Below are 12583 nucleotides of genomic sequence, written 5' to 3'. Positions count from 1 at the left end.
TCTCCATGGCGGCTGGGGGTGTGGCTGGCCTGGGAGGGGACAGGTATCCATCCAAGCCTGTGATTTGTCATGGAAATCACAGCCACCTGCTCCCTTCATGCAAATGGACCCTAACCCCCATGCCCCCCCACACCCCCCCGCCCCCTGACAGCTGCTTCTTGGGCCTCTTCCTCTAAGCCCTGTCTCCCCTCTCCGAGCTTGGCTGAACTTAAGGCAGCCTGATCCCTCTGGTTCTTGTCCTTACACCCCCAGCAAGACCCCATGAGTCATGGGGGCAAGGAGCAGGCCCAACCCCAGATGAGAGCAGGGGCTGGGGTTGCCCCTCCACTTGCAATTCTTTTTCCACCTGAAGCCGGGCCAGTCCTGTCCATCCTCCTGCCTGGATCCCCTGGACTGCCCCCCACTTCCCCAGGATCAGACCTGGGGGCAGCTGGTTGGGGCTTGTCCAGAAGAAGGATTATCCAGATCAGTCCCTTCTAATCTCAGCTCCTGCCTGCACCCTCCCCATGCTCACCATAACCCTCTCCCCCCACCACCCCGAGCTAAGCGACACTTCTTCAGGTATTGACAGTGGACCGTCTCTCAGTCTCATTCTCTGGCTCCTGGACTGGTTGCTAGGTAGGCCCTGACCCCCAAGATCATGACCAGTGATGGGGCCAGGGCCTGGGGGCCACTGGGGTGGTGGTTGCTCCTGCTCCTTTGCACCCCTCCCAAACCCAGCCCTTAATCCTCACAGCTTTGCTCTAATTCCATGGGGCCTGATGCTCTGCTCTCTGCCTAGAGAGACTGGTCAGGGAGGCACCCCCCCCACCCCCTCCTCCCTCCAGGGCTTGCTGTGGGGAGCTGCTCCTCTCTATAGAGCCCCCTCCACCCTCCCCCGCCCTCCCCCCCACTCCCCCCCACCCCAGCCCTGGGCTGGGCCCAAGTCTCTCTGGAAGCCACATGCCTCCCTCCCTGTCCTCCCCCCAGCTGATTTCATTTGCCTGACGTCATTGGCCCTACCCTTCCCTGTCAGTGCCCCCCCCCGCGCGCCCCGTGCCCCTTCCAGTCGGGGCCAGGCCAGGCCAGCTCCTCTGGCAGCAGAGCTGGGGCAGGTGACGGGCGGGTGTCGCAGCTGAGGGAGTGAGGAGGCGTCCGCAACCGGAGCTGGAAGCCTAGAAGAGGTCCAGTCAGAGCCCAAGTAAGAGGGAGCTGGCCAGGCTCTGCTCTCTGGGGCTGGGCCTGCAGCGGGGGCTCAGGCCCCACTGGGGCTGGCTGCACAGGTCTCCAAACCTGGAGGGGCTAGTGGGGGAGGTGGTGCAGAGCAGCAGGCATTTCTGCATTTGGGGAGTGGGCTCCAGACCTCATGAGGAGTCTGCTGGGGGCTGTGAGGGACAGGGACATGGCCTGGTGGGGGTCACCCTACACTTACCCCCTGTTCCCAGCAGGAGCCCGAGCCGCCCCTCAACCTGTCAGCCATGGGGGAGATGGAGCAGCTGCGGCAAGAAGCGGAGCAGCTCAAGAAGCAGATTGCTGTAACCCCAGAATCCTCCCACCAGGGGACCCCAGGAAAAGGGGGACCGGGGCCTTGAGGGAGTGTGGCCTGGGGGGAAGGAGGCTGGATTCACCCAAGTGACACCTTAGAGACCCCTGACCCGAATGTGGCCAGAGACTTTCTCAACGTGGACCTCACATTTGAGATGCTCCCCGAAACCCTAGAGCCCCAAGCCCACCTGTGGCAGACACCCATGCACGCCCCCCACACACCCTGCCCATACCCTTTCCTGATGTCTGCTTTCCCTCCAGGATGCCAGGAAAGCCTGTGCCGACACTACTCTGGCAGAGGTGAGATGGCCTGTCCCCCTGACAGGGCCAGAGGGGAGGGGCGGGAAGGGGAGGGGAGCTCCCTGACCAGCCACAGCATGATGCCCAAGCTCCAGCACAGCATGTCCTTGGAATGAGAAATCATATACATTCATTCATTCAACAAACATTTTGTGAGGTCTGCTCTGGGCCAGGCATGAAGTCTGGCTGAGGAGACAGATGGAGCCTTTTCCTCATCCATAAAACAAGAGTGATTAAGCCCCATCTCAGGCTCAGAAGCCCTTCGAGACTCTCGTTACTAGTTGTCCAGTGCTGCAGTTTGTCAGTTCTAAGATGCGTTTGTTCACATTTGTGTGTGTGTGTGTGTGTGTGTGTGTGTGTGTGTGTGTTTTCTAGGCCCGCACTCACACCATATGGAGCTTCCCAGGCTAGGAGTTGAATCAGAGCTGTAGCTGCTGGCCTACGCCACAGCCACAGTAACTTGGGATCCAAGCTGTGTCTGTGACCTGCACCACAGCTCCCAGCAACGCCGGATCCTTAACCCACTGAGCGAGGCCAGGGTTCGAACCTGCAACCTCATTGTTCCTAGTCGGATTCGTTAACCACTGCGCCATGATGGAAACTCCCGTTTGTTCACATTTTGACATTTCTGAAACCAAGATGCATCCAACAATTGATGATGCCTTACAGTTACCGTTGGCAGCTTCTTAGTGATTCATAAAAGAATCATGCTCTTAAAGTCGTTGGCATCTTAGATTAAATTAAATACTAATAATAAGAGCAAACATTTACTGAACGTGAGCCAGACACTGGGCTAAGTTGCTTAAATATATAATTTCATTTAATTTTCATGGCACCCCCTGAAGGGAGGTGCTATCAACCTCATTTTACAGACAAGGAAACCAGCTCAGGGAGGTTAAGTAACTTGACTGAGACCTCAAAGTGAATAAAAGGTAAGTCAAGACTATTGACTCTGGAACCCCAGCCTAAGTCAAGAAGCTGGGTGGAGTTTGAGGGGTCACAGGACCACGCCATTTCAGAAGGTGTTGTTCAGGGCCAGGGTGCTGCCCTGGGTACCCAGTTACAGCCCCGTTAGAGCTTGCCCGGGGTGTATGAGGGCAGGCTCCTGGCAGCTGGCTTTGGCCAAATGTGTGCGTCTCTTCCCAAGTCCATGGTCAGTGGCCTGAGTAAGCAGCCTGAATTGGTCAAGGTGGGGGTATTTCCAAGCTGGAACTCACCCTCCCCCCTCCTCCCCCACCGCACAGGAGAGGTGGCGGCTAAACCCTTAGCAACATGCCCCTGGCCATGCCTGTCTGTCTCCCGCATCAGTCTAAGCCCCTCCGGGGCAGGAACTGACTTCTCTGAGGCTGGAGACCTGACCTCCAACCTGGCCCAGAACAGAAACTTGTACAGATCAGTGGCTGTGACACTGACATGTGGGCATGTGCTCTGCTCACCCTAATTTCGAATCCCGCCTTTCCTGCAGCTGGTATCTGGTCTAGAGGTCGTGGGACGAGTCCAGATGCGGACCCGGCGGACCTTGCGGGGACACCTGGCCAAGATCTATGCCATGCACTGGGCCACCGACTCCAAGTGAGACTTGAGAGGCTTTGGGGTGGGGGGAGGAGCAGACAGGAAGGAGGGGGGGCTGACTCGCATGCCCTCTCCCCAGGCTGCTGGTAAGTGCCTCGCAAGACGGGAAGCTGATCGTGTGGGACACATACACCACCAACAAGGTACCAGCCCTGGCTCCCGGCCCCTCCATCGTCCTCCTTCCTGGGGGCGGGTGCTGCCCTCCTCTGTGCTCCCCACCTGGGAGCTCAGTCAGGCCCCGCCCACCGCCTCCCGCAGGTGCATGCCATCCCCCTGCGCTCCTCCTGGGTCATGACCTGTGCCTACGCCCCGTCAGGGAACTTCGTGGCATGTGGGGGGCTGGACAACATGTGCTCCATCTACAGCCTCAAATCCCGGGAGGGCAACGTCAAGGTCAGCCGGGAGCTCTCTGCTCACACAGGTGAGTGAGACCGAGGGTCCCTGGAAGCCCCGGCCCTGTGGGCTGCGGCCCTGCAGCCAGGACACTGTCCTAACCACCCCCAGGTTATCTCTCCTGCTGCCGCTTCCTGGACGACAACAACATTGTGACCAGCTCTGGGGACACCACATGGTGAGGACCGAATGCTGTGGGTGCTGAGACGTGGGAGGTGCTCCTGTGCCGGCCTTTCTGTGACAGCCTCCCCTGCCCCGCAGTGCTCTGTGGGACATCGAGACTGGGCAGCAGAAGACCGTGTTCGTGGGACACACGGGAGACTGCATGAGCCTGGCTGTCTCTCCGGACTTCAAACTCTTCATTTCGGGAGCCTGTGACGCCAGCGCCAAGCTCTGGGATGTGCGAGAGGGGACCTGCCGGCAGACCTTCACGGGCCACGAGTCCGACATCAATGCCATCTGCGTGAGCCCCCCTGTGCTCAAACCCCCAAACACACAGCCTTCATCCCCTCCCGGAGCGCGTCCCCAACCCCCAAACACACAGCCTTCATCCCCTCCCGGAGCCCCCCAGCCCCTGTCCCTTTAATGTTCCGCTTCAAAACAATTTCCCCTTACAAATTACAAGAGTCACAAAACAGCTCCCATCTCCCCTTCACACGTATTCGCTGTTATCATTTTGCCACATTTGTTTTATCATTCCCACTCTGTAGAGGGAAGGAGGGAAGGCTAGGCAGGCAGGCAGGCGGACACACACACACACACACCTAGAGGTAGATATACGTTTTTTTGAGAGTAAGTTGCAGACCTCATGCCTCCACCCCCTTTAAATACTGCAGTGGGTCCTTCCTAAAACCAAGGCCACTCTCTCACATAGCCACATGTGAAATCTAAATTCTTGGTGTTCCCGTCGTGGCTCAGTGGTTAACGAATCTGACCAGGAACCATGAGGTTGCGGGTTCCATCCCTGGCCTCACTCAGTGGGCTAAGGATCTGGCGTTGCCGTGAGCTGTGGTGTGGGTTGCAGACATGGCTCGGATCCCGTGTTGCTGTGGCTGTGGTGTAGTCCGGTGGCTACATCTCCAATTCGACCCCTAGCCTGGGAACCTCCATATGCTGCAGGAGCAGCCCTAGAAAGACAAAAAGAGACAAAAAAAAAAAAAAAAAAGAAAGAAATTAAAATTCTTAAAATCAGGAAATTTAAATTGAAGTAATGCTATAGTCTACAGTCTATATTCAAATTTCACCAATTATCTCAAACACAACATTTTTTCTTCTGTCCAGGATCATATGTCGCATTGCCATGCCTTTTCAGTTTCCTTTAAACTGGAACCGTTTTTACCCTTTCTTCCTCTTCCGTGACATTGACATTTTTGCAGAGTACAAGCTGGTTTTCTGTAGGCTGTCTCTCCGTGGGGTTCATGTGACATTTCCTCTGGATGAGGTTCAGTGTGTGCATTTGTACTTGGCCCCATGCTCACACGCTGATCCAGCCGGGTCTAGTCATTGGAGTCTGGGAGAGCCTCCGCCCTTCTGGCCATGTGACCCTGGGCACACTGCCTGCCCTCCTTCCACCCCGTGCTCTCCCCTGCAACGTGGAAATGATGTGGAGCAGTGACGTGTAGGAGCCTGGCTGCAGCTGGCACCTGATAAACGTCAGCGGTGAAGGGTGACCATGCTGGCCAAGGAAGGGCTGAGCAGAGGCCGAGAGAAACAGCTCAGCCTGGAGCCACCAGGGCAGGAGTGGGGACAGGGCAGGAGAGGCCTCGGGCTGCCCAGGTCTGAGTTCTGACCCCAGGCCCCCTGCATCCACAGTTCTTCCCCAACGGAGAGGCCATCTGCACGGGCTCGGACGACGCCTCCTGCCGCCTGTTTGACCTGCGGGCAGACCAGGAGCTGACCACCTACTCCCACGAGAGCATCATCTGCGGCATCACATCTGTGGCCTTCTCCCTCAGCGGCCGCCTGCTCTTCGCTGGCTACGACGACTTCAACTGCAACGTCTGGGACTCCATGAAGTGCGAGCGTGTGGGTAAGGCCCCCACAACTGCCACCTCAGCTCCCCTTGTTGGGACCCTCTGACTGCTGCTCCGTTGTTACTGGATAATTCTGCCCAAGAATCCTGTCCCCCTTGGTTCCCAATCTTCTCCCAAAGGAAGGTTGCCCTGGAGTTCCTGCTGTGGTGCAATGGGATTGGCGGTGTCTTGGGAGTGCTGGGATGCAGGTTCGATCCCCAGCCCTGGCACAGTGGGTTAGGTTGCAGCTAAGGTTGCCTAAGCAGCTGTGGCTTAGGTTGCAGCTACAGCTGAGATCTGATCCCTGGCCCAGGGTGGCCAAAAAAGAAAGTTTGCTTTTCCACCACCCACTGCCATAGCAGCTCCCTGCCATCCTCAGACCTGTGGCCCTGAAACGTCCAGTCAGGTCTGGGTTTCAAGGGCACCTACTGAAGGGGAGCGCAATCTCAGGAACTAAGAATCGAGGGGATAGAGAGTGACCTGAGGGCCCCGATCCCGACCTGAGTGCATCTTTAGGACTGGCCTGGTATGAAGTTGAATCAGAGAGTGCGGCTTCTTCTCTTGGGAGAGGCTCGTGCCAAATGAAGGTAACACTGGCCAGAGAGTCAGGATCCAAATATTTCTTTTTTGCTTTTTGTTTTTCAGGGCCGCAACCACGGCATATGGAGGTTCTTCCCAGGCTAGGGGTCTAATCGAAGCTACAGCTGCCGGCCTCCGCCACAGCCACAGCAACGCCAGATCCAAACCTCGTCTGTGACCTGCGCCACAGCTCACAGCAACACCAGATCCTGAACCCACTAAGTGAGGAGAGGGATCAAACCCGAAACCTCATGGTTCCTAGTTGGATTCATTACCACTGCGCCACAATGGGAACTCCATGATCCAAATCTTAATTCGTTGCTTACTTTCTGAGTGCCCTTGAGCAAGTCACTTCTCTCTGGGCTTCAGTCTCTATTTGGAAAAACTCTCCCCATTGTCTTTTTCCTTTTTGGCTGCCCCACAGCATATAGAGTTCCCAGGCCAGGGATCAGATCTGAGCGGCAGCTGTGACCTATGCCACAGCTATGGCAGAGCTGGATCCTTTAACCCACTGTACCAGGCTGGGGATCGAACCCGCATTCTAGTGCTGCAGAGACGCCGCTGATTCTGTTGCACCACAGTGGGAACTGTTTTCCCTGTTTTCTGGTGCCCGTCAAGGTGCCCTTGCTTTTCTCCCAGCACCTGACACTTCCACCCCTTCCAGATCCTTCCCCACCCCTCACCCACCCAGGTTCTCAACAGAGGGATTGGCCTCAAAGAGAAACCTCTCCCCGTAGGTCTAATCCTCTTTGGGCTTTTAGCCTACCTAGCCTAGGGGCCCTGTGTGTGCGCACACCCTCCCTGCCAGGCTGACTCCTCTGCCTGTTCTTCAGGCACCCTCTCTGGCCACGACAACAGGGTCAGCTGCCTGGGGGTCACAGCTGATGGGATGGCTGTGGCCACTGGTTCCTGGGACAGCTTCCTCAAAATCTGGAACTGAGGAGGCTGGAGGAGGGGGAAGAAAAAGACACGAAGACACTCAGCTGCCCCCTCCCCTGCCCAATTTCTTGAAGGTTTCTTAAGATTTTCTCTTCTACACCCCAGCTGCCATTCCTGCCCAGCTTTCCCCTTGGAGGGCTGTGGGGAGTATGGGGAGTGTGCCTTCGGGAGGCAGCATCAGGGACAAGGGCAGGGAACTGCCCCATCTCCTCCCATGGCCTCCCCTCTCCATGGTCCTGACAGCTTCTCCCTTAAGGAGCAGAGACAACAGACCCCCGCCCCGCCTCGGCAGGCCCACAGGACTTCCTGTCTGAGGCCCCAGGCCCAGGATTCCACCCCTAGGGCCACCACCTTGATCTAGACCTGGGTGGCACGGGGTGCCTGGCCCTGTGACTATGGTTCTGGCACCACGAGGGCCCTGGTCACCCTCTCCTTCATGCTTTCTTCTTTGTCCACCTTCTTATTTCTCTTCAAGCACCTGCAATAAAGTGTAGCGCCCTGGTCTGTCTGTGGTGTTTGCCTTCCACTCCACTTCTGCTCCCCAAAGACACAGGTCTCACTCAAGTCGTAAAGTAGCACAGGTGCAATGATAAAGGCTGGGTACCAAATAGCTGTGGGCAGAGAGGAGGATGGAGGCAGATGCCCACGGGCAAGGCCTGAGATGGGTAAGGAGAAGGTATGCATCAGTTGGCTGGCGGCGTGTGCATGTGTGCACACCAGGTCACGACTGCCTGCCTTTGGTGCCTGTGTGTGTGTTTGTACAGCAGGGTTATGTTGCAAAGGGATCAGATTATAAAAGGCCTACAAAAAGCTAGAGTCTCGACTTTATCTTGAGGTCAATGGGGAGAGATTGAAGAGTTTTGACCAGAGTAGTGACAGGATCAGTGATGCTTCGCAGGAAGCTCGCCCTCACAGCAGTATAGGCTGATGAAGTGGGGGGAGGGGAGCCCAGAGGGGATGGAGGGAAGCAGGGTAGGAGGCAAGTGGCAAAAATGCAAGAGCGATGGGACAGAGGGGCAAGGGAGAGGATGGGGAAGAGATTGAAGACAGAGAATCAGGAGTTCCTGTTGTGGTGCAGCAGAAATAAACCCGACTAGGAACCATGAGGTTATAGGTTCAAGCCTTGGCCTTGCTCAGTGGGTTAAGGACCCAGCGTTGCTGTGGCTGTGGCATGGCTCCGATTCGACCCCTAGACTGGGAACCTCCGTATGCCACGGGTGCAGCCCTAAAAAGCAAAAAAAAATCTTTTTTAAAGATCTAAAAAAAAAAGACAGAATCACTGGATTTAGTGACCAAGGGCTTGGATATAGGATATTCAGAGGGTAGGATTCAAGATGACAGCCAAGGAGTTCCTGTCAAGGCACAGCGGAAATAAATCTGACTAGTAACCATGAGGATGCAGATTTGATCTCTGGCCTTGCTCAGTGGGTGAAGGATCCGGTGTTGCTGTGAGCTGTGGAGCAGGTCACAGACTCGGCCTGGATCCCGCGTTGCTGTGGCTCTGGCGTAGGCCAGTGGCTACAGCTCCGATTAGACCCCTAGCCTGGGAACCTCCATATGCCGAGGGAGAGGCCCAAGAAATGGCAAAAAAGACACTCACACACAAAAAAACAAGAATACGGCCAAGGTTTGGGTTGGACAAGTGGGTGGATAGTGCTGTCATTCATGGGGGGAGAGAATGGGGAGGAGAAGAACTTTGGGGGCGAAGATCACAAATTCAACCTTAGACAAACTGACTCTGAAGTGCCTCTGGGGCAGCTGGATGAAGGTCAGGGTTAGGAAGAGAGACCCGAACATGACCAGAGTAGCCCTAGAAGAGCCCAAGGAAAGCAAGAGGAAAGAGCCAAGGACAGCGCCCAGGGGAACACCAAGATTTAAGAGAGGTACAAAGGGTGTTCTCACTGTGGCTCAGTGGTAATGAACCCGACTCATATCCATGAGGACTTGGGTTTGATTCCTGGCCTCGCTCAGTGGGTTAAGGATCCGGCATTGCCATGAGCTGTGGTGTAGGTTGCAGATATGGCTCAGATCTGGTGTTGCTGTGGCTGTGGCCTAGGCTGGCAGCTGCAGCTCCAATTTGACACTTAGCCTGGGAACTTCCCTATGCCAAGGTGTAGCCCCAAAGAAAAAGAGGGGGGGTGCATAAAAGCGGCTTGGAGGTACCAGTCGGGGGACACTCAGGCAGGACACACAAGCCCTCCCCCCACCCCCAGCTGCCTTTCTACATACAGAAGACTCAGTGCAAGGATATAGCAAATTGTTTAAAATCACTTGCTTTAATGTACATACAGACACACATAAAACAAAAAGAAAGTCATGAAAGCTCTCAGTCCGAGTTGGTAGTTTAGGGGGAGTTGAAGAAAACGAGCCTTTCCAGTCGCCCAGGGAAAGGAGGGGTGAGCGGACACAGCATATCACTGGGCCCCTGGTGAGGCCGCCGCTGGGGCCACATCTGGCCTAGTTCTCTACCAGAGGAAAGTGCCGATTTTCCTTGTCATGGCCCTGGCCGTGCTCCCACACTCGTCCTCCAGTTTTCAGAAGTCGTTCAGTTCCCAGAATGGCCCCTTCCTTTAGTTCCCTAACATTCTCACTCAGGGGAGAAGGCCGCTTGCCCTGCAAAAGGCAGTGTGCAAGCTGAGGGAGGGAGGGTGTTCAGAGGAGGGGAGATGGGGAAAAAGGGCCTCCCACCTTTACGCTGAATTTCCTAGTGACAGCTTTCACCCTCTCTCCCTTTACCTGTCGTGCTGTCCGAGTCCCGGGGGAGTTGTCGTCTTGCAGGATGGTGAGAGGAGATCTTCCTAGCACTTTGCCGTTTGGTTTCCGTCTGCTGCACTTAGAACCTAAGGTGGACAAGGAGTTAAAACACGGAGCCGAGATTAGGGGCTTCCAGTTTAGTCCTCTTCTGTTCACCGCGGCCACTATCCCAGAGCACTCTCCCAATTTCTCTTCCCCATACCTTGCCTTCAGATTCTGTACCTGAAGATCTAGGTGTCTCGGGGTCTCTCAAGGGCTTGTCGGAGCCCTGGCTGGCCACAGGGGTTTCTGAGGGCTGTCCTGTTTCCTCCTTGGAAAGCATCTGCTTGGAGGGGAGCTCACTGTGGCTCCAAGGTGGCATCTGGTCCTCAAGGGAAAACCGGGTGCCCAGAGGCAAGTCCAGTTCAGAAGATGACAGTGTCTCCAGGGGCAGAATAGGTTCTGGGGGAAGATTTGACTTGGGGTCTTCCGTCTCAAATACATCACTCAGCTGTTTCACCAGTGGGCTTTGGAGCTCTGGGGGCGGGGAAGTGAAGCAAGATCGTGACCTTCTGATACAATCAGCAAGGAGGGAAAAGATACACCTGCCTTTGGAGTCATGCTATGGTGGATGAAGGACTGGGAAGAGAGAAGTCAAGGAGAGGGAACAAAGTGTTGAAAAAAAGAATGACATGGGGGAGTTCTCATTGTGGCACAGCGGAAATGAATCCGACTAGGAACCATGAGGTTGCGGGTTCAATCCCTGGCCTCGCTCAGTGGGTTGAGGATCTGGCATTGCCGTGAGCTGTGGGGTAGGTCACAAATGCTGCTCAGATCCTGTGTTGCTGTGGCTGTGGTGTAGGCCAGCAGCTGTAGCTCCAATTGGACTCTTAGCCTATGAACCTCCATATGCATGGGTGCGGCCCTAAAAAGCCAAAAAAAAAAAAAAAAAGAAGAAGAAGCCTGAGAGGACAGCCTCACTGATCCCACCCAATGATGCTAAGTGACAGCATTATCAGAATTCCCTGGACCCAACACTTAACCTCCGCTGCTGGTCTTCATGGGTGTCCGTGCAATGCCAAGGGTAGGAGAGCGGGGATCTGTGTCCTGGGCCTGCTTAGGACCCTCCAGCTGCTCCCCTGAAGGCAGGTTTGGCTGTGGAGAGCTCTCTACCTGTCGGGACCAAAGGCTAGAATAAGTCTGAGCCCTGACTCTTCTCTCCCAGATCTCTAGCCTCAGCTGACACTCCAGGTGGGAACTGGCCAAGGGCATCAGACACTCAACCTACTTCATCCAGATTGAGAATGAGGGAAAATAAGGCCTCAGAGGGAGGTGGCGGGGGTTGGGGGAGTAAGAGCTCTTCCAAAATCAGGTTAGGCAGAGGCCCAATAATTCAGTTTCGCGGCCTCCCCCGCCCTGGCCCAGGGTACCTGGATGGGAGTGCGTTGGATGCCGGCGCTGGGTGAACGGGGGTCCGCTACTCGAGCCAGAAGCTTGTTGTGCGGCGGAGGCCGCGCTGGAGTGACTGGGACGCTCTTGGCTGAGCCCATCTCAAGCAGGAGAAATAGGATGGGGCAGAGCCCGCCCCGGGCGAAGAGGGGATGCCTGTGAGAAGTGACTCAGGTCTTAGCCCTTACTGCGACCACGTTCGACTTTTGACCCCAGACCACCGGATCTTCCCCATTCCCCGCTGAGGAACAGTCTGGTAGCCAGGCCAGAGGTCCCTGCGGGGATAACGGCTGATAAAGCTGACAAGGCAGCGTCTCCGAGTCTGCTGGACCCTCTAACTTCTTCACTAATTTATTCAAATCACTTACCAGGCCCCAAATCCACCTTTGGGTGCAAAGCAGCTTGATCCTCAACTCCCGAAGCTGAGTTTCAAACTTCCCGCCACGCCCCTACCCTGAGCCTATTGGCTGAGCCGACGCAGGCTCCTATAGGTCCGCTATGTGAGGCCCGCCTCCAGGGAAGGAAGCCATTGGGTAGGGAGGACGTCTATCATAGAGACCGTGGGGCCGAGGGACCGCGGCTGGCCCAACCCAGGGGTGACGCCTCTTTGATAAGGGGACTTTTGTTCCTTATCGGGCTGCGAGTAGTCCGTAGTGAGATTTTGAGGAATGCCAGTCTTCGCTTTTGAGACCTCCAGTTTCAAAATCAAATGATTTTATTAAAAAATAGGATCAGGAATTATTACAGTTATAATCCAGTCGGAGACGGAGTTATGAAGATTTTTCTGAGGCCCTAAAGATAGTAATCCTTATTGGTCCGCAGAGTTAGCAATCACTCGGCACTAATCCCCAAACCCCGCCTCATTGGACAGCCCCCTTTCAAATACCAAGAATACTTGTCTGCTCGTCTATTTTCGAATTGGACAAATCCAAAAGAAGGTTTCTGGAATGGACGGGTTTAAACAACTGTCAGTTTCTGCTCTTCAAAAGAAGGCACGCAAAGTCCCAGAATCCCAGCAGCCAAAACTCCGGAGCCCACCTCGCTGCTCTACATGCGCTCTGCCCTTGGAGGTGTGGGATTGG

At 55.5% G+C, this 12583-nt stretch overlaps 2 protein-coding genes across 7 annotated transcripts; one reads left to right on the top strand and one right to left on the bottom strand.

Moving 5' to 3' along the window:
• On the top strand, window positions 127–7823 carry GNB3 (G protein subunit beta 3). 5 transcript variants are annotated; one of them, XM_013987271.2, is made up of 10 exons: window positions 127–1180; window positions 1425–1514; window positions 1786–1824; window positions 3290–3396; window positions 3476–3539; window positions 3655–3817; window positions 3901–3967; window positions 4051–4252; window positions 5602–5818; window positions 7214–7823. In XM_013987271.2, the coding sequence occupies exons 2-10, from the start codon at window positions 1458–1460 to the stop codon at window positions 7318–7320; spliced, it is 1023 nt and encodes a 340-aa protein (XP_013842725.1). In that variant the 5' UTR covers window positions 127–1180; window positions 1425–1457; the 3' UTR covers window positions 7321–7823.
• On the bottom strand, window positions 9577–12574 carry CDCA3 (cell division cycle associated 3). Of its 2 annotated transcripts, none has more exons than XM_013987400.2 (6): window positions 11870–12574; window positions 11483–11657; window positions 11096–11225; window positions 10296–10589; window positions 10056–10159; window positions 9577–9953 (listed from the first exon to the last, which is right to left on the bottom strand). In XM_013987400.2, the coding sequence occupies exons 2-6, from the start codon at window positions 11600–11602 to the stop codon at window positions 9777–9779; spliced, it is 825 nt and encodes a 274-aa protein (XP_013842854.1). In that variant the 5' UTR covers window positions 11603–11657; window positions 11870–12574; the 3' UTR covers window positions 9577–9776. The 2 variants fall into 2 exon arrangements, with proteins under 2 accessions (XP_013842854.1, XP_001928382.1); XM_001928347.4 differs by having other exon boundaries at window positions 9577–9932; window positions 11870–11980.

This window comes from Sus scrofa, chromosome 5 (genome assembly GCF_000003025.6).
Source record: "Sus scrofa isolate TJ Tabasco breed Duroc chromosome 5, Sscrofa11.1, whole genome shotgun sequence".
NCBI lineage: Eukaryota > Metazoa > Chordata > Mammalia > Artiodactyla > Suidae > Sus > Sus scrofa.
The sequence above is the reverse complement of the archived record's forward strand: the minus strand, read 5'-3'. Positions and strand labels throughout refer to the sequence as shown.